The 25,815-nt window shown below is 44.9% G+C and overlaps 1 protein-coding gene across 2 annotated transcripts in view; it reads left to right on the forward strand.

Annotated features, from left to right (window-relative positions):
• Nucleotides 1-24,503, forward strand: part of RASAL2 (RAS protein activator like 2) — a 133,756-nt gene extending 109,253 nt beyond the window's left edge. For both annotated transcript variants that reach the window (XM_074151239.1, XM_074151240.1), the window contains 10 exons: nucleotides 826-970; nucleotides 1,862-2,098; nucleotides 2,803-3,004; nucleotides 5,708-5,907; nucleotides 6,873-7,734; nucleotides 12,139-12,273; nucleotides 13,673-13,875; nucleotides 14,366-14,453; nucleotides 17,092-17,122; nucleotides 19,204-24,503. In XM_074151239.1, the coding sequence (XP_074007340.1) occupies nucleotides 826-970; nucleotides 1,862-2,098; nucleotides 2,803-3,004; nucleotides 5,708-5,907; nucleotides 6,873-7,734; nucleotides 12,139-12,273; nucleotides 13,673-13,875; nucleotides 14,366-14,453; nucleotides 17,092-17,122; nucleotides 19,204-19,346 (2,246 nt within the window). In that variant the 3' untranslated portion in view covers nucleotides 19,347-24,503. The remainder of the gene's footprint in view (nucleotides 1-825; nucleotides 971-1,861; nucleotides 2,099-2,802; nucleotides 3,005-5,707; nucleotides 5,908-6,872; nucleotides 7,735-12,138; nucleotides 12,274-13,672; nucleotides 13,876-14,365; nucleotides 14,454-17,091; nucleotides 17,123-19,203) is intronic.
• The last annotated feature ends 1,312 nt before the right edge of the window (nucleotides 24,504-25,815 follow it).

The following is a 25,815-nucleotide window of genomic DNA, read 5'->3' on the forward strand; positions in this document are numbered from 1 at the left end:
GCAAGATCATCTGAGGAGAGACGATCTTAAAAGACATTGAATCATTAAGTGAATGAATAAAGAGTTTTTCCTAGTGAACAACAAAGTTTAAAAATCACTTGGTGCTCTAGCATATATAGGAGGAAAACTAGTACATAGTTCATTCCGATATGTCAAACAAAGGAAATTTCATCTGGTTTTGTAAATGTCCGGTTTCTGTTGTGATGCCATAAGAGAAGGATGAGAGAAGTGCAAAGGATTTTGAAAGGTGCAGGCTATAAAAATGTTGTAAGTGTTGAAAAAAAGAGCTTGGGAAAATTAGCAGTATCTAGCTAGCACTCAGGTATTACTCTTATTCAAGAGGAAGGTGACACGTTTTAAAATTTTAAAAAATGGTAAGTTTAGAAATAATAAAAATAAATAGCATTGTCAGGTGCATTTCTTGGGGAAATTATGAAGACAAATAGCACAGCTTCATTTCATAATTTTATAATTGATAATACAATTTGAACAGAAAGTCAAATCCTGTTCTTCAGGCTGTAAGTGAAGTGTCTGCAGTGTTTATAAGCAAAGCCATCCTGTTACTGCGCCTATATCTGGGGGCAGCGAGGGCACGGGAGGCTGAAGCATCAGAGCACCAGCCGTCTGATCTGGTATGGCAAGTGCTCTGTTCTGAAAGAGCTGGGAGGAGTCGTGTCCCCAACATCTGGTGTCTGGGGGCTGTATTGCAGATCCAGGGAGCAGAAGAGGCAGTTGCCAAGGAAAGACATAAGCAGGATTTAAAGGTGTGTCAAGGAGGCTTTTCATGTAACTACCCTGGTTTGTTACCCTCTTCCCTTTGTCCAGGGGAGTTTATCAAGGCTTTGTATGAGTCAGATGAAAACTGTGAAGTGGATCCCAGCAAATGTTCATCCAGTGAATTAACAGATCATCAGAGCAACCTGAAAATGTGTTGTGAGCTGGCCTTCTGCAAGATTATCAATTCTTACTGGTGAGGCATTTCCTCTCCCCTTCTCCCACATTAGGTCATTTGCTTAGAGGGTGCCCTTTCCTTCTCTAAAGATAAGAAAACAGCAGATGTGCAGGGAAATAGCATAGACCCATCTATCTTCTGAGACTGCCTTCATTTCTTTTCCTTGCTACCTTCCTACGTGTGACACCATATTGCAGGTGGAACTTGTGCCCAAATTGAGGGGTTCCAGTCCCACACACTGTACCTGACAGGAGCTTCTGCAGAAGTACTTTGCCAAGGGAACACATACTGAGCTGTGGCTGAATAAAGTGAGAAGATAACAGCTAAGCTCGAACTTGGAATAAAAAGATGAAATTTTTGATGTCTATAGAAAACTTTCATAGCCTTCAGATCTGTAGAATTGAGCAGGAAATCACAGGGAGGAAACACTGGCAGAGAGATTTCTGTTAATCTCTGTTTCTGAGTAGCTGTGAAAGAAGAGGGGCCTTTCTGCTTCCAGATGAAGCACGGGCGAAATATTGAGAGAGCTTAACAAGCGAAATAAGAATTTCAGTTATGGAGATGAGTTCAGTTTGGTTCAGTTTGTTTTTAGTATTCTAATGCCCTGTTTGCTCCAGGGTAGCGATGGATAAGTAGTTCTTAGCTCGCAAATCGGTGTGTCTGAAAATGGCTTCACTTAACATATATGAACAAGGGATGCTTTAAAGACTACTTAAGTATCACCAGATTAAATAGGGATCTAAGAATAGATGCCTAATGACATTTCTAGCCTAGAGAGAGAAAAGAGTGGGGGGAAAATAAAGAGCTCTTGATGTTTTCTTACAGATAATTATTTCAAGTGATCGGTCACCAGTTCAACTTGTATCTCATTGCCCATGCGATTTTATTTCCTGGTTTATTGTTTTTCAGCGTATTCCCTCGTGAGCTGAAAGAGGTATTTGCATCTTGGAAGCAGCAGTGCCTGAGCAGGGGCAAGCAGGACATCAGTGAACGCCTGATCAGTGCCTCCCTCTTCCTCCGCTTCCTCTGCCCCGCTATCATGTCCCCCAGCCTCTTTAGCCTCATGCAGGAGTATCCTGACGACCGGACATCTCGCACACTCACACTTATTGCTAAAGTCATTCAGAATCTCGCCAATTTTGCTAAGTAGGTGGTGGCAATAAAACTGAAATCTGTGCCTCTTAGGGGTGCAAGTCACTGCAGGCTACTGTGGAGCAAGAAGAGCCCTGCTTTGGTAGTCATGTTTGCAGGCAGCTGATTATCTGGCAAACTGAAATCAGCTTTAGAAAAGGAGGAAACTCCTCACTTATATGTGAATGCTGTTCCCCCTGAGACACCTCAGTGCTGAGCTAGATAAATTCTCCTTTTCACATGCAGATTTGAGCTGTGTTGAATTCAGTAGAGGGGACACAGTATAAAACCAAGAAGAGCCATGCATTAGCATGTCAGTGCATATGCTAGTTCAAAAGAAAAAAAAGCCTGTTCCCACCAAGGATCATGATTTTTCTTCTTTCTTCCTCCAAAATACCCAGCTGAATGTTACAAAGGGCATGGCATGTCTCTTACAAGGGAGGAGATGGAGAGAAGGGGAGGGGAGAAAGGGTGTCTGTTGGAGGGAGATGTGTTGAGCCCTCGATCGTAATATGAACAATGAATTATTAGTATTTAAATAAGTTCAAGAAAGCAGTGAATCTCTTAAATTGTCCTTTTTTTTTTTTTTTTTGTCCCAGGCTAAATCTTCAGAAAGGCGGGTCTTAAGCATTTTAAGTAATTGTCTATAAGCACTTGTACTCTGTATTTTGTGTGGAGGTTATTGACTGGGTTTACCCCCCCTTTCCCCTTTTTTGCAGGTTTGGTAACAAGGAAGAGTATATGGCTTTCATGAATGACTTTTTGGAACATGAGTGGGGAGGAATGAAGCGTTTTCTCCTGGAGATCTCTAATCCAGATACCATCTCAAACATGCCTGGATTTGAGGGCTACATTGACCTGGGCAGAGAGCTCTCAGTTTTGCATTCCCTCTTATGGGAGGTTGTGTCCCAACTTGATAAGGTAAAGCAGGCTGGAGGCCCGGGAGGGTGAATCCAGCGATGGTATCGTAGCAACAGTAAACACTAGGAAACATCAAGGGAGCAGCTGAATTCTGCTCCAGGGAGAACTTATTCAACAGTTTTTGAGAGGAATGTTTGATAGTGGTATTTCATAATTGCTCTTCACGTGATTTCAGATCAAGGCCTGTGAAGTGGTTGGGCTTCAGCAGTAGTGCAAACACTTTGCAGAGCCTTAACTAAGGCTTGAGTGTTCAGTGGCGGAGAGGGCAGCGCTTAAAAGTAGACCTGGAATTCCCTGAGCAGCTGGTCTTTTCTCTCATAAGTGAGCTGGAAAAAAGGGAGGGTGTTCGGACAGAAAATGTTACTGTGCCCTTTTTGATGCTAATGGAGGTACTTTGCTGCACACAAGGCCCTACCCTGGCCCAGCTCTGATGGAGTAATGTGTTGGCCGGGCAGAACTTTTCTCATTTAAGACCTGATTGAAGCCTGCTGGGATATTCTCATTTCTGTAGTCTTTGGATTAGTTTTTAGTATAGAACAGGATGCCATGTAAAAACCTGGTTGCACTCTCAGTTTTATCCTGTAAAAAAAGCAAGATGCTTTTTGCCGTGGATTGTGCTGGGGTCATATACGTTGTCCAGATTCTGTTCCACTGATCACAGTAGATATCACCAACAATAAGCATTGCTTCCATTTAGCTATAGAAGGATAAAAGGCAGTAGTTTGCTTTTCCTTAGCTCTGGGGCTTTGCAGGATCCAAAGTCATTAAAACCTTGATAGCAAACGTAGTTGATAAGACCCAGAAAAGCTGAGCTATAAGTCATATTTCTTTTTGTGAGTGCTTGGAACTGTGCCATATTTCAACTTTTAGAGGTGTGTTATTTTATCCATATTCTATTTATATTATTCTTCCTTTTGAAACCAGAGAGGTGAGGTGAATTGCAATGCACTCTTAATATTTTTATTGCATTAAGGTTTGCCAATATAGTTATTTGTTGGGTATCTATTTTCTCATAGTACATTATTTAAAATAGAAAACAAAAAAATGGAGCTTGGTGCATCAGAGTAAATTGAAATGTCCTTGACTCAAAAAGGCAATATATATTAATCTTAGTTAATCTTAGTTTGATAAGAATATATGATCTTGTTTTCCCATTTCCCTCATACGTGCACACAGTGTACATTCAAAATGTTACAGGCAGCAAAGTCAGCTATAAAGACAGTTCAGCAGCCTCAGGAAAACAGGCAAACTGAGACTCAGAAGACTGGATCCTCCATTTCTACAAATTGGGGTAAACCCACCAGTACAGGGAACACTGCCATCTCTCTCTGAGCTGGTCAGGCATCAGGTCAAGAGAAACCCAGCCCCAGTTTTCAGAACTGCAAATGGATCTTTGGACTTGGTGTTAGTTACCGTGAGCTGCCCTCTGAATGCAACGGTCGCGAATGTCTTGGGCAGTGAGGAAAGGGAGGAGCCAGACCGGGATAAACCGTCAAAGCAGATCTGCTTTGCCCTTTATGTAGGTTAGATGCATGGATCTATCCTAACAGGCCCTTGGGAGCTGGTATAGTGCTTTGCTAAAAGAGAATTAAGGGGTAAGGTTACATCGCAATACTGCTTTACTGTAGGTAATGACTGGGAAATGATGAGAGAAGTCACCTCAAGAGATTTTAATAGACACAGAAGAAGTGCTGTACGAAAGCATCTGTAAAGAGACCTTTCTCTGGAGCCAAACTGACTGAATACCTGCTTACAGGAAAAATAAGGATATCTTTGAAAAGAGCATTGTCTTTCTAGTGGAGTTTTACTTTCTTATAAACCTTCAGCGCTTTCACCTTCTTCCGGCAGTCCCAAGAGCCTGAAGATACCCTGTAGATGATATAACCAGCAGTGACCCAAGGTGGGGAGAAAGATAAAGAGTCTGAACGAGCAGCCTTCCTTGCTGGAAGCTCAGCTGCTCTTATCCTAGGCCTGGTCAACACTGAGCTGTCATGTAATTGAACAAAGAGCTACACATTTAATCCTAGGTTGATGTGATTGTGTTGGGATGAGGATCATTGATGTTTTCATGCAGTTATTTTTCACTTTTAGGTAGGGAAGAACGCCTTAGTTGTTGATGACAGGGTGCTACAGATGATGGCATCAGTGTAGGATGCTAAAAGTGAAAGGCTTATGAAATGAAAACCTTCCCTTTCCCCATCTCCCTTGACCCTTGTGATTCTCTCATGATCCGCCTGAATGCCGCATCCCCTTGTCTGTTGGCATGCATTTCCTTTACCACATGACACACTTTGCCTGGAAAGTTCCCCCCACTAGCTGAATCTGTAGTCTTTGAATGCCCTTTAATGAGTAGATACCATAGTTTTCACTTTGACCTCACCCACCCTGAACTTAGTGCGCTTTGCATGATAGTTTTGCATTGGAATGGCGATAGTTTTGTTTTATTGAGCATGGTTTTTATTTTTGGGAGTCAATCCTAATTTCTTTTCTATTTCCTTTTCTTTCCTCAATGTCTGCTGCACCCCGTTTCGTCTCCTCCATCCATCTCGTCGCCGTGGTTACGCTGCTCCGTAACACTGCATTATGGTCCTGGCACACCCGCACACAACCACCCACCCTCCTTCCTTCCACCTCCACCCCTCCGCCTCTGTGCATCGTTATCAAAAAAACTGGCGGATGTCGCGGTGCTTGTTGTCCAATTAGGGTGAAAATTCCTTCCTACAGGCGACCGTGGCAAAACTGGGACCTCTTCCTCGTATTCTTGCCGATATCACCAAATCAATGACCAACCCTACGCCCATACAGCAGCAGCTGAGGCGTTTCACTGAGCACAGCTCTAGTCCAAACGTCAGTGGCAGTCTCTCCTCAGGGCTTCAGAAGATATTTGAGGACCCCACTGATGGGTATGTAACAGCCAGAGCTCAAGGGAAGATGTGGGATAAGGGGGTTGGTAAGCCTCTCGGAGGTGAGCACTTCATCACCTGAGCTATCTGCCCAGGCCAGCTGTAGGAGCAGGGAGCTTGGTCCTCTGTCACAAGGAATACACAGTCCCAGTAAGAGGTGCACAAGAAGGCACTGGAGACCTGAAGCTTTTGACTTACCCTGGACTCAAACACGTCTCTAGGAGTCGGTGACTTCAACTGCTAAAAACCGGTTTTGCAATTTACTGCCAGTCTGAATGTCCAGATGCATAGTCAGCCGTAATGTCTCCTTTTGGTCATCAGGCCGCTTATTTACTGCTAATGAAAAAACTGGGCTGTAGGTGGAACTTGTTACCAGCGGAATAGCAAAAATAGTCCTGCCTCTGTTTAGTGCATTTGTCACGCTGTAATAGTTGTTAATCTGAAGCAAAAAGCTGTGACAGAGGTGCCAAAGAGCTTGGATGCTGTGGTCTCAGAGTCATTTCTGCACGGTCAGGTACAAAGGCCAGTTTTGTCATGTGGAAGCATCTGCCCTCTGAGCTTACATCTAGATCTACAGGAGCCTTCACACAACTCCTGTTGAATCTTCAGACCCCCGCAATACATAATGCTAGCAAAGGGTTAAATGGGATCTGAATTGCTCTGAAGCCTTGCTGGAGACAGAATAGTCTAGGGGGGAAGGGTTTGGTGGGAATGGTTTGCATTTCACCTGTGAAAAAAGAATGAAGATGAAGCACTTCTTGAATCAAATGTAATTCTCAAAGATAAGTGGTAATTAAGGAAGAGTGTGTTCTAACTTGAACACAAAGAGCTCATAAAAGGAAATCTGGTTCCTTGAAGCTTTCAGTGGAGGGGGGAGGTTAAATGAGGTAGAAAGACATCTCTGGGACAGATCTCTCAGGGTCTTGGCTGCTTAAAAATTAACCAAATTCCTTTCCACTCCACAGTGACTTGCATAAGCTGAAGTCTCCAACCCCAGAAAATGTAGACGGATATTTTAGGGGCAAGACCTTATTGTTGGTTCAGCAGGCATCCACCCAGAGCATGACTTACTCAGATAAGGATGAAAGGGAAAGCATCTTGCCCAACGGACGTAGCATCTCTCTCATGGACCTCCAGGATCCTCACACGGCTCACAGTGACCATGCTTCCATTATGCACGACGTGCCTTTGCGCTTGGCCGGCAGCCAGCTCTCCATCACACAGGTGGCCAACATCAAACAGCTGTGGGAAACTCAGAGCACGCCCCAGAGCGCTCCCCAGGTGAGAAGGCCCCTGCACCCGGCTTTAAACCAACAGGGCAGCCTCCAGCCTCTGTCGTTCCAGAACCCGGTTTACCATCTCAACAACCCAACCCCGCCGATGCCAAAGGCCTCTGTGGACTCCAGCCTGGAGAACCTGAGCACTGCCAGCTCCCGGAGCCGAAGCAACAGCGAAGACTTCAAACTCAGCGGACCCAGCAACAGCAGCATGGAGGACTTCACCAAGCGCAGCACGCAGAGCGAGGACTTCTCCCGGCGCCACACGGTCCCAGACAAGCACATCCCCATCGCCCTGCCCCGCCAGAACAGCAGCAGCCAAGCACAGATCCGCAAAATGGACCAAGCCGGCCTGGGCGCCAGGGCCAAAGCACCGCAGTCCCTGCCGCACAGCGCTTCTTTGCGGAGCACGGGCAGCATGTCGGGGGTGTCGGGGGCCATGATGACTGAACCCATTCAGAACGGGAGCCGGTCCCGGCAGCAGTCCTCCTCCTCTAGAGAGAGCCCTGTCCCAAAGGTGAGGGCGATTCAGAGGCAACAAACGCAGCAGGTAAGGAAAGCCCTTTTTCCAGGCGCTTTCTGCTTTGATGTTTAGCCGGTTGCTGCACAGACCCTCAAAGCTTTTTGACCTTTGAGTTGAACTGAGCTGAATCAAGAGTACTGGCACTTAAGCAAGTAGCCAGTAGCAAGTGTAAGGAATAGGCATTCTTGTTACCCTTATAAGCTTGGCAAGCCTAGCTTACCTATTATTTTTCAATGTTTTTGCACTAAATTTAAAAAAAAAAAAAAAGTTTTCCATTTACTAAGGTAGCAGCAAGCTTGCTAAAAGAAACAAAACTTGAAAATTTCCCTGAATAAAAAAAAAAAAAAAGAACAACCAAAAAACCACGGAAGCAGCTTTGTTCCAAGTCGTAGCTAAGATCACCACGTGAGACTGTATTTGCCCTGTGGTGCTAATTCAAAAGCATAGCTACCTAAAAGCAGAGAAATAAACAAAGATAAAGTATCATAGAATAAACTGCTGCCAAAATAATAAGTAAGTGCCGTTGTCTTAAGCGTGGAGAAGTCTCTATCTCACCATGATACAACAACCTATTGCTGGTCCCCAAGTAAATACTGCATTTTCATTACTCATCCCAAACTATGAATAATACAAACACTTTCTGGAAAGGAGTGCTTATATCTACCAACTCCTAATGTACTTTATCAGTTGTTCATAGGCGACGGTAAATCAAGATTTTCCTGTCAAAAAGCCAACATTCCTTTACCTTTTTAAAAAAACCCCACCCTTGTTGTGATTTGCAGTATATGAAAATCTTTTCCTAAATTAGTTTAATCTTAAAGAGAAAATGAGTATTTAAATGCTTGGCACTACAGTGAAGGTATAAAATGTCTCGATCTGCAGGTCAGAGGGAAGGTGGTTGTTTTTAAAAATGTCATATTACCGCATACAGATCAGCTGGGCAGGGTGAGGCTCTTGAAGGCAACTCCTGCGCTATTCCTTGGGGTTAAGTGTTTTCTTCTGTGGTCGCTGTGAGGGTAAACATGGTCATGTTTGATTTACTTTACCTAGCACTGGAGATTTTTTTAAGCTCCTCCTTGCTACATGACCTTCTAGGAAGGATGCTTCTCTGCACACAAGCACAAGTGAGGACTTGAACTCCAGAAAGTTGCAGCCTCTGAGGTTGAGACTGCACCATGCTGCTGGTGAAGCTACATCCACCAAGAGCAGGAGGTTATGATCCTCCTTGCTGATATAGCCCTGTTGGCAAAAGCGCTGGTGGTTATGCAGGGAGAAGACTTTGGGCTTGTAAGGTAAAGCTGGCAGAAGAACTTCGTTGCCAGCATGAGCTCCTACTCTGTCGAAGGTTTTACTAGTATCCCTGCTGGTGTAGCTTCCTTGGCAAACTCCTCACTGCTACAGTCAAAAGGAGGAAAATCTGGATGATGCCTGGGAACCCAGGAGCAATCAGGGCTTCAAAACTGCTTTGATACCTCAAGTTCATTAAAGTACAAGGAGATCAGAAACTCTGAATCACAAAGCAAAGCTTAATATGCCAAGTTAGTAACACCAAAAAAAGTAATTGCATATTATTTGAAGTGTATATATTTGTGTCCTCCTTTGGAGCCTGTGTTTTACATTTGGGCATAGAGGGGCTGATAGGTAAAGTATATTAAATACAACTAAGCCTCGTGCAGAGGTGATAGAAAATTTTTAGGCCATTATCAAAGGTAAATTTGAAGGATAAACTCGCTTTGCTGTTCCCAAGCGTCCAGTGTGAACCTCTATTGTATGATCTGCTGTGTTTTATTGCATGGTTCTGTGTAGTGTCCTAGCCAAAATCCCCGGGGATGTGGTGCCTTTCCTCAGAGCTTGTTAGAGGAAGTGCCTGCACAAATATGCAAAGGCGGCTTTACTTGGAAGGTGTTAGGGTAAGGAGGAGAAAGTACAGGTGGTGTGTCTCTGGTCTTTGCGCGTGCACCTTTCACGGCTGGCTTCTGCCCTGTGTGTATTTACGAGAAACGTTCAGTTAGGTGTTTGCAAACCCCTGGCTCTTCTGATCTTAAATTGCTGATTCCCCGACTGCCCCAAGTAAATGAGTCCCCTTTGCTTGTTTAGCATCAAAGTGACTGTCTCAGACTTCCCTCCTCCAGTTACTTTTTACGTTCAGCTTCATTGATGCCTGCGACTATGACTGGCTTGAGGGCAGTCTCCTTCCCCTCTCTTGTAGGCGATGTGCATCTACTTATTTTTCCACTGTACTTTCCATACTAATTGTTTCTACTGGATTTGTTAGAGCCACTTGCTCCTACTTTATTCAGAGAAATCAATTTGTTCTTTCCTTCCCCACACTCTTGAGAAACGTCTTGAAGTGCCAAATCCAGTAGCCATAATTTTTTTTTTTGAGGCAAATTCCATTGCGTCCTTTTAATTGCAAATCGTGTTGTGGAATTCTGTTCTTATTTAAAAAAGAAAAAGAGAAAAGAGAAGTTGGGCATGTTCTTTCTGGGCATGCTTTGTGGGCGTTATAATTATTAGACTCTGTTCTCTACAAGTCCCATTTGTTTCTGAATATAGAGCTGGGCCCTTTGTTTGCTGGGAGAGGTCACTTTTTGCCTTCCATTTCCATTTAGTAGGTAGGTGGGAACAGAAATGTCAGTGTGTTCCTCTGGAAGAGAGGCAAAGAGGGGAATTAATACAAGTTCCTAGCAGGCTTTTTCTTTCCCCCCCCGCCTTTATTAGAGTATAACTCATAACCTATTAGCATGTGAAGTGCTTGCCATCCACTTGGTCTTTGTAGGCTTTCTGAGTTTGGCTGCTGAAAGTATTCTTGTCCTGCGGCTTGCAAGGTTGTTTGGCGAGGTTTGCGGCTGAACAGCAGCCTGTTCCAAGGCCGGCGATGTAGTTTATAGTCACCCTTCTGCTATCTTAGTCCTCCAGTAACTCCAATGAACAGTGACACCGTTCATCCCTAGCTGTTCCTACTTCCTCCAGCAATTCCTGGAGCCAAAGTATTTACCTCCGAGAAGAGCCTGTTGGTGGCAGGGCCACACACAGTTCATAGTCTCCCATTGCCGTGGCTGCCTCACAGCAAATACCGTCGGAAAAATCTCCCTAAGGAGCTTTGCGAAGCTGTCACACTGCACTTGAGAGGGACGATTAGCCTTTCTGCTGTGAAGGCTTCCTTCTAAAGGAAGGAAGGTCTAAAGGTCTCTGCCTAAATCCAGGGATTTTTGCCAAATTCCTGCTCCTTCCCTTTGCCTTTATACCCATCCTTGCTGAGCCTTCTTCCAGTGCTGGAGTCTTCATTGCTGCTGGAGACAGCCGAGCCCATTGCAGGCAGATCCTCTGGCCAGAGCTGGCGCAGGAGGTGTGCAGCGCTCGCCAGACCTTTTCCCCTGAGCGAGAGAAACAGAAATGGAGGTTGACATGATCCCTCGCCTGACTCATGTAAAGAAGCTGTTACTCCCCCACGAAGAGCCCCTCGCTGAAACTTAGCCTTCATTGTCCCCCTGCCACGGGGCGCGTTTCACTGTGGTGCAATACTGCAAGGAGGCAGCGAGCTGAGGAGCTGCTTGAGCACAACAAGAAGCTGCAGTTGCGGGGCTGGGTGGGGGGGGAGTTGATCTTTCACATTTTTCAAAAAGTTAAGACAGTGTTGCTCTTTCAAGGGTAATTATGCTAATTCCTGTGCTTATAAACTTGTCTTTGTCCATGAAAATTGCTCGGAATTTATAGCAAGCCATATTTTCCCCAGCCAGCAGAGAGTTTCTTGTTTCTTTTCTTGGCTTCCTTTTCAGATTCCTTTAAAGAGGATAGCCTTCTCTGTCTTACAGTTCTCCTAGGAAGTGCTGCTGGTCATGACTTCCTTTCACAGCCTTGTCTGAGTGTATAGGCTACAGTAGGCCACCTAAATCTGATAGGCATTACAGTGATAACGCGACACCTCTTTGCCACTTTTAAGTACTGCCGTGGTGTCTCATACCCAAGCCATGCAGCCCCGTGCTCCATTGCAAAGCCTGGCTGAGAAAGCAGCTCCCACGTTAAGCTCCTCAATACTCCAGAAAAACCCATCTGTCTTACCTGGACCGGCTGCAAGCGAAGATTTGTCACTGTTTTCTTTGTGAGAAAAATAAAAGGTTGAAAAAGCCTGACTGAAAATCTGGCAAAGGGGAAAGGTGGATGTGAACAGGATTTGGAAACGAGCTTTTCCAGAGAGAAGCTCACTGAGAGAGGAAGAAATATTTCTCAAGTGCATTGATTTTAGAGGGACTGAAGTAAGTGCTGTGGGTCCAAAGTCAAGAGAGGATGAAGTAGCTCTGCAAGAGAGGTTTTGGGGGTCCTTTAAGACTGACAGATTTGTGGTCGTTTTTCTCCTCCAAATAAACTGGATTTTACAGCTGATTTGTATGTAGTTTCTCTGAAAAATGCTTACAGATATCTCTGTTCCAGGTTCAGTCGCCTGTGGACTCTGCCACAATGTCACCAGTGGAAAGGACGGCTGCCTGGGTTCTCAATAATGGACAGTATGAAGAAGTAGAGGAGGACGCAGAGCAGAATCCAGATGAAGTCAAGCATGCTGAGAAGGTAAATTTTATTCTGTATGCAGCTGACTTGAGGGCACTCAGTGAGTCCTGTCCACCCCACTGCCAAATTCAGAACAGAGCAGCTTTCAGGCGCTGCTTTGACAGTCATGCTTTCAAACACAGGTTGTTTTGGCATAAGTTCCTGCTCTACATGCTGTCACACATATCTGTAGTGCAGTATACCATACTGTAGATTAACCCACATACAGGCTGTAGCATGTCAAGTGGGTGCAAACTGACATAGATGAGAGTTTATACATTACAGGCTGGTGTTTGGCACTTACGTGCATCGTGAGTCACACTCCCTAAGTGTATTAGATCCTGCTCAAGTCATTATTTTTTTATGACAACACTATAGCTACAGCATACTGCCATTTTTCTATGCTTGCAAAACTTTAGTGATCATCAAACTCCATTAAAAAAAAAATCATAATTGTTAACCTGAGTATAGCTTACGATATGCTAAGCGATCGTACAAGGCTCTGTAAATGCAATTCAGTCTTCATCAGTAGGTGCATTCAAATTTTCTCTTGGGCTTTTTCTGTGGCAAATGCCTATCCTCCAGGTAGTACAGAGTTTCTCGGCTACACAGAAACATCCAGAAACATATCTTCTTTTTTTTTTTTTTAAAGCGTATTTATTTTCAGTAGTAGATACCATTTTTCCAAATACATCTGTATGCCGCTGCGGTGATGAAGTTCAGTAAGAGGTTTGGTGTTTTGAGAAGGCAGGGGGCGAGGAGGAGAACATTTTGTGGACAAGAAGCAGGAACGTAGGATTATTAGGAAAGGTGAATGAACTCAAAACGAAGTGGAATGTGTTGAGATTCCTTGCACTGCAGAAGTGATTGTCCATAGAGATAGTAAGCAGAAGAATAAAACCTCAGCCAAGTAAAATTAGTTTAAAATTTTTAAAAAGGCTCTATTCTGTAGTGAATGATTTGCTCTATCATCACACGTGGTTTCATGCCTTGATTAACTCCTGAAGAATAAGTTATTTGGATTCTGTACTGGTCTCTTTTGTAAGTTTGGTCACCCCAGGACATTTTTACAGTTGAGCACTATTAACAGCTTCTGTCTGGGAACTGCTTGAGTCTGGAGTAACTGGGGAAGTTACTAGTCAGGGCTGAGGAGCCATGTCAGAGCCCTCTGACTGCTTACGTTGTGCTGCAGAATGACATCCTACAGCGTGGGAATAGCTTCATACTTAATGGTAGCCTACATGCTCCTTGTCTGTGCTTGCCCACAGTTGTTTGCTTGTCATTTCCTTTACTTCTGTCAATTTATTTCTCATGAAAAAAACCCAATGTCTTTCTCTGAACAGCAGCAGGAGATTATAATGATCTGGTCTTTTCTTTTTCCTTTGCATCTGATTCTTTCCTTCTTTCCTTCCACCTGCAGTATGAACAAGAGATAGCGAAGCTGAAGGAGCGCCTGAAGGTGTCAAGTCGCCGGCTGGAGGAGTATGAGCGGCGGCTCCTGGTGCAAGAGCAGCAAATGCAGAAGCTGCTGATGGAGTACAAGTCTAGGCTGGAAGACAGTGAGGAGAGACTGCGCAGGCAACAGGAAGAAAAGGACAGCCAGATGAAGAGTATCATCAGCAGGTAAGGCTTTGGGAAGATTGGGACTGTGTAGAACAAGAAGCTCCCCTGTGTCATGTGTTCTCTTTGACACTAAATAAGGTAGTTGCTTCTTGACGTCTCTGGACTGATACCATCCTGCCTTGGAGATGAAGAAACTGAGGTGCAGGTGGAGAAACTTGGTCAGATTGCCAGGACAGTGAAGGAAAAGATGTAGGAATTTTTAACCCTAGTCTCTGTTGTACTTATAATAGGTTTTTTTGCTTTGTTTGGAATCTGTACTCAAGACGGTAGCTTTTCAGAGCAGTTGCATTTTTGGTAACGTCCATTTTGAGAATAACAGGGTTAGGCGATGGGGAGTGCCTGATGGATAAATAAGCTTTTCTGAGTGCAGCAGAATTCTTCTCTGGCAGAGTCAGGACAATCAGAGAAGTGAAACGAACAGGCCAGAGTACCTGAAACGCTCCGGAATAGTATTAAACCGTCCTGATTTGTACCTCTTTTTGCTTGTCAGGCTCATGGCAGTTGAAGAGGAGCTGAAGAAGGATCACGCAGAGATGCAAGCTGTCATCGATGCAAAGCAGAAGATTATTGATGCCCAGGTAAGGAGCTCAGGATCTCCAAAACTTAAGTGTTCTGTCTGTAGAACCCATTATTTTCCCCTATCCTCCTGTCCCAACGTTGTTCTCTAGCGCCCAAGCCAGTATTGGCCCATGGTGGTATACATGTGACTTACTGCCTTCTAGGAGAGAATTGGGTTTTTTAATTAATAAAGACTGTACTGTCAGATGCTAGGCTTTGAGAAAGCCTGACAAGTCACAGGACTGACTGCTTCTCCGAAACATTTTCTACTTTGTGAGATCCAAAGGGTGTAAAGGAATAGTGGTGCATTGTGCAGACATTGTTCCAAGTGTGGGCCTGGGAAGTCTGGAAAAGCTGTGCTTCATACCAGCATAGTTTAATGGCCATGTGCATGCATCTCAGCTATGCAAGCTAAAAGCATGGCTTTGAACATTGGAGTCAAGAAAAGAGAATGCTTGCAGTGGAGCGTTGCCCTGTATAATGTCGTATGTGGCATTTCACCCCATCTGACTGTCCACGTCAGCCCTGGAGAAATGCCCGTTTTGCCCAACCTGCAGTGCTTGCCTCAGTCAACACGTTAGCTGTGGGCAATGCATGTGGGCGTATTGTGTGGGGTTGTTTCAGCTTTTCTTCTGTGTCTGTGCTGATCCCAGAGAGCAAAGCTTGTACCACAGAACCTGAGACTGGTTTGATATCTGCCTGCTGTGTTATGTTTGTGATACTTGCGTTTGGAGGACATCCTTCCTGCTTCTGGGCTTTTCAGTAGTCCCGACTGTAAACTTTCCTTAATAGATAACCTTTAGATGACCTGTTCGAGGAGTAACCCAAGTTATTTCAGAAAGGTGTTTCCCTTTGTAAAGAGTGGTGGGGGAAAAAAGCCTCAGCTGAACATTGTTAAAAATGGTACTGGTGTATTAGAACGTAGGCATAAGCGAGCACAAAAGGTCATACCCTGGCCAGTTGAGTGGCCAGCAATGAAAGAATGTTTAAGCTCACATGGAACTCTAGGGGAAATATAAAGTAGAAAAAAGCCATGGTTTTAAAAGCCTGGTAACGTTAGGAGCGTATTTCCAGCAGATTTCTTTCTGATAATTTGAAAAGTTCAGGTTTTCCTTTTGCCCCTGCCCACTTTCCCACAGTTCTTCAGAAAGACTGGTCATGAAAGCTGGATTTTTGAATCTTTGCCATCTAATCTGAATAAATCACTTGTGTACGATAACATGGCACTTCCGTTACCTAGCCTTGCAGAACAAAAAGAAAATCCTACTGGAGTTACACCACACAGAGTCCCTAGCTATCGTGTAAGATGCTGTACATGGAGACACCAGTGCAGTCACTCTTTCTAGATGCAGCTCAAGATTAAATCCTTTCGGTGAGGACTTGCACTCAAAATGCGAAGTGGCAGAGTGCAGTGCTGGAGAAGGAGCAGGAATGTAGGCAGTCGCTGTATTTTTTTTATTACTGGTGCTGGGGGAACAGTACAGCAGCCTCCAGTCTGATCAAAGAGTATGGCAAGTGGAAGCCGGAGTAAAAGTTGAACGTGCTGGGCCATTTTTTGGAGATGGGCACAGTCAAGGCATCTTGCTGTTACACACTGATGGAATGGCAGCTCATCCAAACAGCAGCCTGGTTTTTGAAGGAGATGATGCCTTTTCCACCTGCCTCAAGAAGGCGAAAGGGGCACTGAGCAACCTCATAAAGAGTGATTTTGGAAGGGGAGGGTTTGGGAAATTGTGACTGAATAAGAAACTTGCCCTTGCCCTTGTTACCTGTCTATGCCATTAGGCTCTCAGGCTCGCTGTGAGGTTATGGACTAGCAAGGTGGAAGATGGACCAGTCTGATCCCTGGCAGAGGGAACTGCTGCTGACTTGTGAAAGCTTCAGACCCTCAGGGCTGGAAAGGTGTGGTCCTTGATCACACTTGGTCAAATGACGCATCATTTATCACCTGCAGTAGAAATTGTTGAAAGAACAGGAGCATTAATGATTATTCTTTGAATCTGACATGTTTTTCTTTCAAGTGCTGTTAGCTACTTGGGCAAGCAAGGTCATCAGCAAACCTTAACTGCTTCAGTGTCAACCAGTTCCTGGGGGAAGCTTAATTGTCACTGCCCTTTTGTGGGTACCTGAGCAGAAGAGAAAACTGATGAAAGATTCAGAACAGACAGATCAAGTCAGAGGCCAAGTGTTCGCTGGGTTCTGTAGCAATCCCTTTGAGTTGCGCTTGGAAGATTTTTCTCAGTCTGTAATTCATTTGGCAAAGGGATATAGCAGTGCTAGAGAAGAAAACTTCTTATTTTACGTGAGATTTATGGAGTTGAGTTGGAACCTTGCTTATCACATCTGTTTGAAGGGATAAATGGCTGTTAGGGAACAGCAATAACTGGGCTTCTTGTGATTAGTTAACATCACCAGGAGATGCTTTTCGGGATTTGCTCTTCTGCCTTGTAGTGAGGTGGAGCACCCAGTACTTCCCCAATGCACAAGGACAGCCTTCTTCTCGGTGCACGTGTGCGCTGTGGTTCCAGAGGCTGTCTCTGGATCCCTGCCTGAGCAGGGGCTAGGTCTGGCTAAACGCTCTTCTTGGAGCAGCGGAGCTGCAAAGAGTACTGGCCCAGTTGCTATTGCGAGTGACATCTCCGCTGTGTTAAATTACAGGTCATAAATGGGGATGAGATAATTCAAACAGGCAAGTAAACCCAATCAGTTCTCTAGCTGAGCAGTACCCAGTCCTGGCCCAGCGCACTGCCCTCCTACCCATTCCAGCTCCTCCCACTCCCTGTGCCCAATTCACGCGTGTCAGAGACATGGTTGTTAGATTGTGTTTTCCTTTGAGTGAGAAGATGCCTCTACTCACCAGGCTCATGCTTTTAAGATTGATTTTCCAAGTGTAGATTTCCAGCTGTTTTGCAAGCTGGCATAGTGAGCACCCATCAGTGCCAGAGAATAACCAGCCTTTCATTTTTAACTCTTTGGAAAGCTATATTCTTAAAATTTCTTCGGAAAGAAATTTTAATTTTGAATTATATATTCCAGGTGAAATTTAGACCGAGGAGGAGGAGCATTAACTTGCTGAAGAACACATTTCTGCTAAGGCAGCTGTGTTTTGCAGGAGTTATTCCAGCATGGGAGGAAAGGCTAAGCCTTTAACTCCTCCGGTGTCCGTTCTCCTCACTTACATTGACTGGATCAGGGCAAGTGCTAGCCCAGGCTATAGCCTGCCTTGCTGTTTGTTGATTTCTCGTGCCGCCGCCTCCTCCATTTGCTCTGCTATACAGAGCTTGGTCTCTTCAGGGGCTGTAATACAAGCAGTACTTAAATTCTGCTTTGTTTTTGCACCCTGACATTTACCCGTGTGGGGAAACCCACTGAGAAAAGCAAACATGTCTTGATTACTGATGTACTGCACAGCTGATGTGCTGGGATCAAAATCTCAAGGGGCTGTTGTAGCACTTAGGTCTCCTGAGCAGTATGTCTGAACTATCCCTTAATGTTTGTGCCTTCTGTGCATCATTTTTCCTTCCATTTCGTTTCTCAAATGGGCTGGACTGGGAAGAGTTCCTGCATGCAGCTTTTTTCATTCAAATAAATTTGACATTTTTCCTTCCCAAAGAAAAAAAGCCAATCAGGTGGTAGCATGGAGAGCATATTTATCTTTTGCCATCTCTGTTGCTGCTTTGTGTGGCTGCATTTTTTTATTTTTTTTTTTTGAGGGAAGATGGAAATTGTCATTTCTAATTGTGCCACCAACTTTCTGGCTTGACCCTCCAGTGCTTTATCCCACTGCAGATAATCTAGCTGTTAGCAGGCTGGGTTTTGTTGATGGGTTTTGTATTTTTTTTATAAATTGAGTACACATCCTTTAGCTTTCTGCTAAAAGTGGAGGCTAGCACTCTCTGTGCCAGGAGAATCAAAACGGGGATGTGGGACCCCTGGATTCGACGGAGCCCGGGAGCCCCTCTGAGCTGGAATGGGTCTAGGAGCAGTGTGTTCAGTGTTTGTTCTTTGTGTCCTGTCGATGGCATCTCCCCCTCCACCCACGCTGCCCTCTCCCCCTTCACCTCAATAACCCCTTAGTTTTAGCTTTTGGCTGCTTCTTCTCTATGTTGCTGTTGCACCCTCACTCCTGCTGGTGACCGCAGGCTGCCATTATCTGCTTTTTTTTTTTTTAATTTATTTCAAGCATACCATGAATTTATTCTGAGCACACTCCATCCAAAACACAGAGACAATGGCCGTTATGTACCACTTGCACTTTTTCTCTGCCAGATGAAACCTCCACCACTTTTATTTTCTGCTGCCTGTTTCTGTTTTTCTAACGTATTTAAAAAAAAAAATAATAATAAATTGGTTATTGTTGTTATTAACACCAACATCCCCCACCCACCCCCTCCCACCTACCCCCCATGGCGAAATACTGCATTTCCACCTGCCTGGGTTGGAGGCTGTCTGGATAAAGCCACTGTGACTGGATCAATTCACCAATGGAACTTTGACTCGCTGTCACCTTCCATCAGGCAAAAAGCCCAGGAGGGCCAGAGCGGCCCGTGAAAAGCCCGTGGGGCGCAGGGGCCGCATTTACCCCAAGAAAACAGAAAGAGGCAGACATCCCATCTCACCAGAGAATGTTAGCCAAGCTGCCTCTGCCTAGAAATCATCTGAAGACACTGTCACAGCCCCGGGTCCTGGAAGTTCCCCGTAAAGCAGGCTTGTGGGGCAAAGGCATTTCATTTGGGAAGGAGCTCTGACTTTGTGGGGTGTCTGTTGCAGGAGAAGCGGATCGTGTCCCTGGACTCTGCCAACACGCGGCTGATGAGTGCCCTGACGCAGGTGAAGGAGCGCTACAGCATGCAAGTCCGCAATGGCATCTCCCCCACCAATCCCACCAAGCTTTCCATCACGGAGAATGGTGAATTCAAAAACAGCAGCTGCTAACTGGGCAGATGCTGCCAGCCATCTCCCCAGGAGAAGGGCAAGAGGGAGCAGACTCAAGAAACCTTCAAAAAAGCCTCCCCTTCCCCTTACAGGTTTACATAATGCTGCTAATAAATGGAAAAGAGAAAGAAGAACTCTGAAAGGTGGGCTTTAATTCCCCACTCAAGGCCAGGAGAACCGGGCTCCCGAGAACAAGTCCTTCCATATCACTGTGTAAATAGAGGGAGCTCTTGGGTCATGTACAGAAAATGCCGATGTAATATACCAAAAGGAAGTGAATACTGTAGATTTTTTTAATTATTGCTATTTTTATTATTATTATTTTTTTCTCTTGTTGAAAGCACTGCAGTCCTTGGAGGAGGAAGAGGGGAGTGTGAGTGCATGTGTGTTGTGGGTGAGAGAGCGAGCTGAGCAGTGGGTTACATTAGGCAGCAGCTGTATATATCGGGCTGGCTGATACAAGTACACGAGTGGAGTGAAATAGTAGTGAAATGAATTCTGTAAGAAAACTTATCTGCTGGTTTTATTCCCCTCTTCTCTAGCTGTTCTTTAACTGAATGCAAACTCGACAGCAAACATTTTTAGCAGGAAAATTGGCTCTTGCTGGATGCTGTACCTACTTTCAGTAGGACTCCGGCAAAATTGTCAGTCTTTTTGAACAAGGTGAGAACTTGGAGCAGCAAGCTTGGTTCCTTGCATTTGCACACCGTCAGGATTCCCATCAGACAGACAGAGGGAATCTGCAGTTTTTCGAGGTAGGATTCTTTCTTTTTTACCCCAGTTCTAATGCAGTTTTATATTTTCTGTTTTGAGAAATTTACAGACCTGTAAATACTTTTTTTTAAAAACAATTTCTATGCGATCCCCATTTTATGCACCATGGAGCGACGCCCTGAATTCATTCTCCGCTCTCCGTCAGGAGCGGTCAGGTTAATGCTCTGAGGGAAGGGCTAACCGAAGGGTGCCCATGCCCAGCAAAGTAGACTTCCGTATGCAAAATTTCCTTTTTCCTAGAGGATTTCTATAGTTTAACTCTTGTTCAATTTCACTATTTCAGCCGTTGGCTTAGCCAGTCTAGTTCCAGTATAAGATGCTTTCTGCACGTTTGCATTAAAAGAGCTTCCATTTTCACTGAAATTTTCCTTTCTCTGGATATTTCAGAGGGGTTTTTTGTTGAAGTTCTGTGCACACCAGTTTTTTTTTCCTAAGGAGTTTTGACTGAGCTTTCATCTCCAATTACTTTCAGTTGCATTTCATAGAAGCATACTTACAGGCTGTATGGGAATGCGTATATAATTACAAAGTGACCTTGTCACGGAGGATAATGACGTTCACAAACTGTAAAAGATTAACAATAAATGGCACAGTATTGTCAATTCTCATGGTTTCATCAAATGCAACAATATTCAGTCTGAGGGGTTTTTTTAAATTCCCAAATTCTACACTCAAGTAATAATGTGTGAATCTTCACTTTCACTTTTCGGTATACATTTCTAGTCCCTAGACTCTCAAAGTAAATAAAACTATTGCAACAGCAATTGAAATTTTGAATTTCAGAAATATACTAATAAGAGTGGGTGTGCTCAACCATTCAAACTAGGTATGGAAATTAGGAATTGGAAAAGTCGACTTCAAAACCAGACAAAACCTCAATGGGGTGCCTGGGTGTGGGACGTGTTTAGCAAAGAGTTCAAGCTGCAACTAGGAACAAGTTAACGAGGTGGCTGTGGGGGTACCTGGCTGAAATCATATCGCCTGTGACATGGAGAAGGTCGGAGCTGATGATCTGATCATCCTTTCTGGCCTTCGTTTCTGAAGCTCTAAAATTGTACTGTGTTAAAAATGTAGGATTTTCTGAGCCAATTTCTTGACTTCCTGAAAGTGCCCCGTGTTGCCTTGAACATGAAGGATTGGCAATACTGAGGACCCAAATCCAGTGTTTGTTGTCAAGTTTGTTTGTTCTTTGGAAACGAATCGATCTCACCTCTGTGAGCAAATGCAGCCTGTGACAGAGTGCGGTATGTTAACTGTTCCGCCTGGTTACTGTGTTACGATACTTCAGTTCAAAGTCATCACACATGTATGTTACATCACTAACTATGCATAGATACAGAGACCGCGTCTGCACCCTAATGATGTATAAGAAAAATGTGTATGAATCTCTCTTAGCAAGGCCTTGGCTGTTAATTTACATCTAGAGGGGACCTGTCTGCAGCAAGTTGGGATTTATATTTAATGCTTAGTTCTTTCAGATCAAAGCTGCTGTGGCTGCTCGAGTGTGACTTGGTACCACAGGCCAAGGAGCATCCCTCTCTTGTTCTTGGTGTCTCGTAGCCAGGTCAGCACTGTCTGACACACCTGGGGTTGTGCTCTGCATTTCCTCAGTAGGGATTTCTTTTCCGTACTTCCCAAACCGTCTTCCAGCTCTGGGACATTGCTGACCTCTGGTATTTTCTTCCTCAAACCGTGCCTTTAAGTTCCTCCCTCTTTCCTTCTTCCTTCGTGCATCACAGCCGTAGGCAGCCTATCGAGTTTGTGTTAATCCGTCTTGTGAGTAGCTCTCTTTTACAAGAAGCCTTTGCAATCCCCTTTTTGTTGAGGATTTTTGTGTGATCTGCATCTCCCCTTTGCTCCGTACTGTAATTACACAGCTCCATCGTGGGAAATTCGTTCCCCAAAGTAGCCTTTTCAGATGGGCACGTGCCGTGCTCACTTACTACGCAGCGCAAATAGTGCAGGTGTTGTGTGACCAAGGCCTGAGAGCCAAGCGGTCACAGGAACGCGCTGACTAGAACAAGGCAGCAGAAGATAGGTCGTTCTGCTGGCGCTAGTCTAGCGTTAATTTGGGAAACACATTTCACCAGAGCTCCCCAGCTCTCTGGTCATCTATGGAAGATCTCTGGCTGAGCTGTGTGGTTCGATGCTGAAGACTCCGAGGCGGCCGCTGTGGCGTCTGCAGAGAAATGCAACGGGGGCAACACTTCAGCCCTGATTTTTAGAGGGGAAATAATACCTGTCCCCAAATAGATAGATACATTTTGGTGAGGTCTGCAGTGAAATATCATCCTAATCACGTACTTTCTCCCATGTATTTCTTAAGTTTGCAGACTAGTTTGCTGTTCTACAAGAGTCTGACCCATCAGCACCATCCTTGCAGCTTGTTGCTAGGCTGGTTGTTTCTCTTCTATTTGAATTTCTACCCTAAAGTGCAAAGTGTGCTCCTCTAACTCCCGCTAGAGAGGAGAAGCTGCCTGTTGACCCAAAAAGGGGTTGAAGGTTGCGGGCTCGCAACGCTGCAAGACTAAAATTGATCAGCTGCACAACAAAACGTTAAGTTCCTGAGTTCTGCAGGCAGCTGTCTCTCCTGGTTTGTTACCAAGCAGCTTTCTAGAGACATTTTAAGCCGCTTCAAGCCGACAATATGTGAAAATGCCAGCTTCTATTTTGTCCAGTCTGATAAAATTCAAGTGGCGCTAAACCACGTGGCAGCCAAAAGGTCTGGCTGTTTTGGAGCAAGAGCCCTCGCCGGGCCTGATGACATTTGGCCTAAGACTGGTAGCCAGCAGCAATGAGAGAAGTAATAAACAGTGCGGAGTCTGACGATGAACGTTATAGACACGAGGGTTTTGGTTCATGCTTTCAGCAAATGCATCAGGCTGTGTCTGATGCTGTTGCAAGCAGCTGCTGCTCTCGTTTGGATACAGCCGAAGTAGCGCAGGAAAACAGTAATAGCCTGTAGGAGTAATGCTCGTGTGTTCCTAAGACTGAAGCAGAGAAGTTGTCCCATCCAGATATCTCAGTCCTTCCTGGCCACGTTCCCAGGATGATTCTTTGATTCTTCCCAAACAGCAAAGCCACCCAGGGCTTCCAAGTTTTCAGTAAAGCCTCCCGGCTGTACGGCGGGGCAGGGAGATGGAGCAGCGCTTTGTGGCGCTGTGGCCTTTTCCCGTGTTGTGTGGGGTGTCTGCAGAGCGTGTGAAGAACAGTGACCAGAATGACAGAGGGTAGGCACTAACGGAGAAGAGAGGGAGCACGGCCTGGGAGTGGCATCCTGTGAATGCCCATTCTTTGCAACTCTAGGAATTCAGACCCTTTTTTTTAAAGGGGAATAGATTTCAGGCCTAGGAATTGCCGACTGTTATTTCCCTGGTGTGTTAGAAATGGGCAGCTGTTATGTATAAGCACAGATTCATAGAGCTACGCATTTTGCGATATTCCTCTCTCGTGGAATAACTTTAAGAAGGGGATCCAGAGGATGCGGAAAGGGACGTGTATATTTTCTGGTTAGAGAATATGAGGTGTATCCAGTAATAAACTCTGTATCCATCTAATAAGTTGTCCAAGAAATTGGTTTCATTTTATGTCCTTGCAACTGCTTTGGGTTGGCTTAGGCTTTTATTTTTTTACATGATATATTAATTTCATGTTTTAATGCTTGCTTGAACCCACCGGCTTTTAACTTCATCTGAAGACTCAATGACTGTAGTGTGTCAGTTTTACAGCAGCACCCCTGGAACGCGTCAGCAATACTTGCCTCCTAAGGTCACCCTGTATGTATGAATTCTGTTTGTGTTCTGCAAAAATATCTGTGTCGCTCCTGGAGAACAATTCAGTGATCGCATCAGTGGTCAGTATGGTCAGCTACAGGTATCCAGCTGAGTGTGGCAGAGCAAAAAGGGTTAAATTTAGGCTGATGCTTTTAGGTATTTCCTTCCCCCCAGTTAAGTTTAACTCCCATGAGAGCGAGCGTGTCGTTACAGATCATGCCTGCCAGGAATCCTACCTGTAAAAATAGATTTTCTGTCTCAAGGGCCTTAATAAGAGTGTTACTCCACAGAACTGTTTTACAATGATAGCTCTAAATAATTTATTTTTTATTTCAACAAAGTACACCTTAAAAAAGTAATAAACTTGTTTTTCAAGCCGTATTTTTATGCTCGTAGCACTGGACTGTTTGGTCTCTGAGATCCATTTCTGCATTTCATTGCCTGGGTTTGTTCTAAAGAAGATTTATTTTTGTTCTGTGAATAATTTTTGAAGGTTCTTGTAATATGTACAGATATAGATACATTTGAGGTCTTTTATTGATATTCCTACAAAGAATACAAATAAACTTTAACTTTAAACAGTCTGGACTCAGTAAACTGATGCTGATTTAAAATTCTCCTCTCTCTGCTCTCAGGTGGTGCTTGTGTTTTGTGTAGCTTCAGGGGGTGGAGGGAAACTCGGGCGGCGTAACTTCGTGTTTGGGACCGAGCAGCTCCCGTTTGACGCCTGGAGCTACCTGGGGTAACCGGGGGGTGACCGGGGGGGGGGACCGTGGCGGAGCAGAGCAGCAGAATCCATTCCTTTCTCGCGTTTCGGTGGCTGGGGGTTGCGCTGGGGTGTCCAAGCACAGGTCCCAGGGCTGCGTCCCCGTGTTGGTGACCTCTGGCGCTTTCTGGAGCTGTTTGCTCGCTGGGAAACATCTGGCCGTGTGGAGGGAGAGAGCGACAAGCTGTGGAGACACGGAGAATTGCTCTTCTGCTTCCTTTAGGCATGGGATTTTTTGGACGACAGCAACATCTTAAGTGGCGTGAAAAGAGAGTTACCTCAGATTAACGTGTTTATTCCTCTCTTCCGGACCGGTGAATGCGATCAGCCCAGTTTCCTTGTTCAGTCGATTCCTGGTTTAAAGATTCTGATGCACCAGCCCAAAGCTGCAGCGCTTGGGGCATGGACGTACAGAGGAATATTTATTTACAGGTTCACATAAAATGCTGGATTCTAAGCAATTTATATTTACTTTTCATATGTGTGTGAAATCTTGTATATAATGAGTGGGAATACCTTTCATATTCCACTGATTGAATGGACAATCTATACTCAAGGGGATGTTTTGCTAGAAGTCTTTTTATTTTCATTTCACATGATTTATTTTTTTTTTTCCCATAGCTTTGAAGCCTGCAAAATACACACAGCGAACTTTTAGTTGTTGCTGTGAGCCTCCGCCCCGGCCCTACACTTTGTTCTGCTCGAGTCCCCTGCGTGTTCTGCCTTGTTCTCGCTTAGGCTGTAAGTTTTCCATGCCAAGAGCTGTCTCCCTGCATGTCTGTGCAGAACCCCAAAACAGCGGGTGCCTGATGCTTCTGGGCACGAGGGCAGCACAAGCAGCGGCTCTGAAGGAGGTGGGTCTGTAAATTCCCACACCCGTGTCCTGGCCGTTCTCAGCGCTCGCCCAGCAGAGTCGCCCGCTCCTCTGTGGCCGCTGCCAGATGCCAACAGGCAGAGGCAGGTGAGAAATGATGGGATGGGATGGGATGTAGACCTAGCGATAAAAGTGATACCAGTATCATGTTTGCTGTCGTGGTTTTGGGAAGGGGAGGGAATCTAAACGGGAGAGGGAAGGGCAAGGGAAAGCAAGGTTGCGGGGAAGGAGGAGACAGCCGGGGGTGTGCTGAGGGAAGT

This window comes from Numenius arquata, chromosome 8 (genome assembly GCF_964106895.1).
Source record: "Numenius arquata chromosome 8, bNumArq3.hap1.1, whole genome shotgun sequence".
Classification (NCBI taxonomy): domain Eukaryota; kingdom Metazoa; phylum Chordata; class Aves; order Charadriiformes; family Scolopacidae; genus Numenius; species Numenius arquata.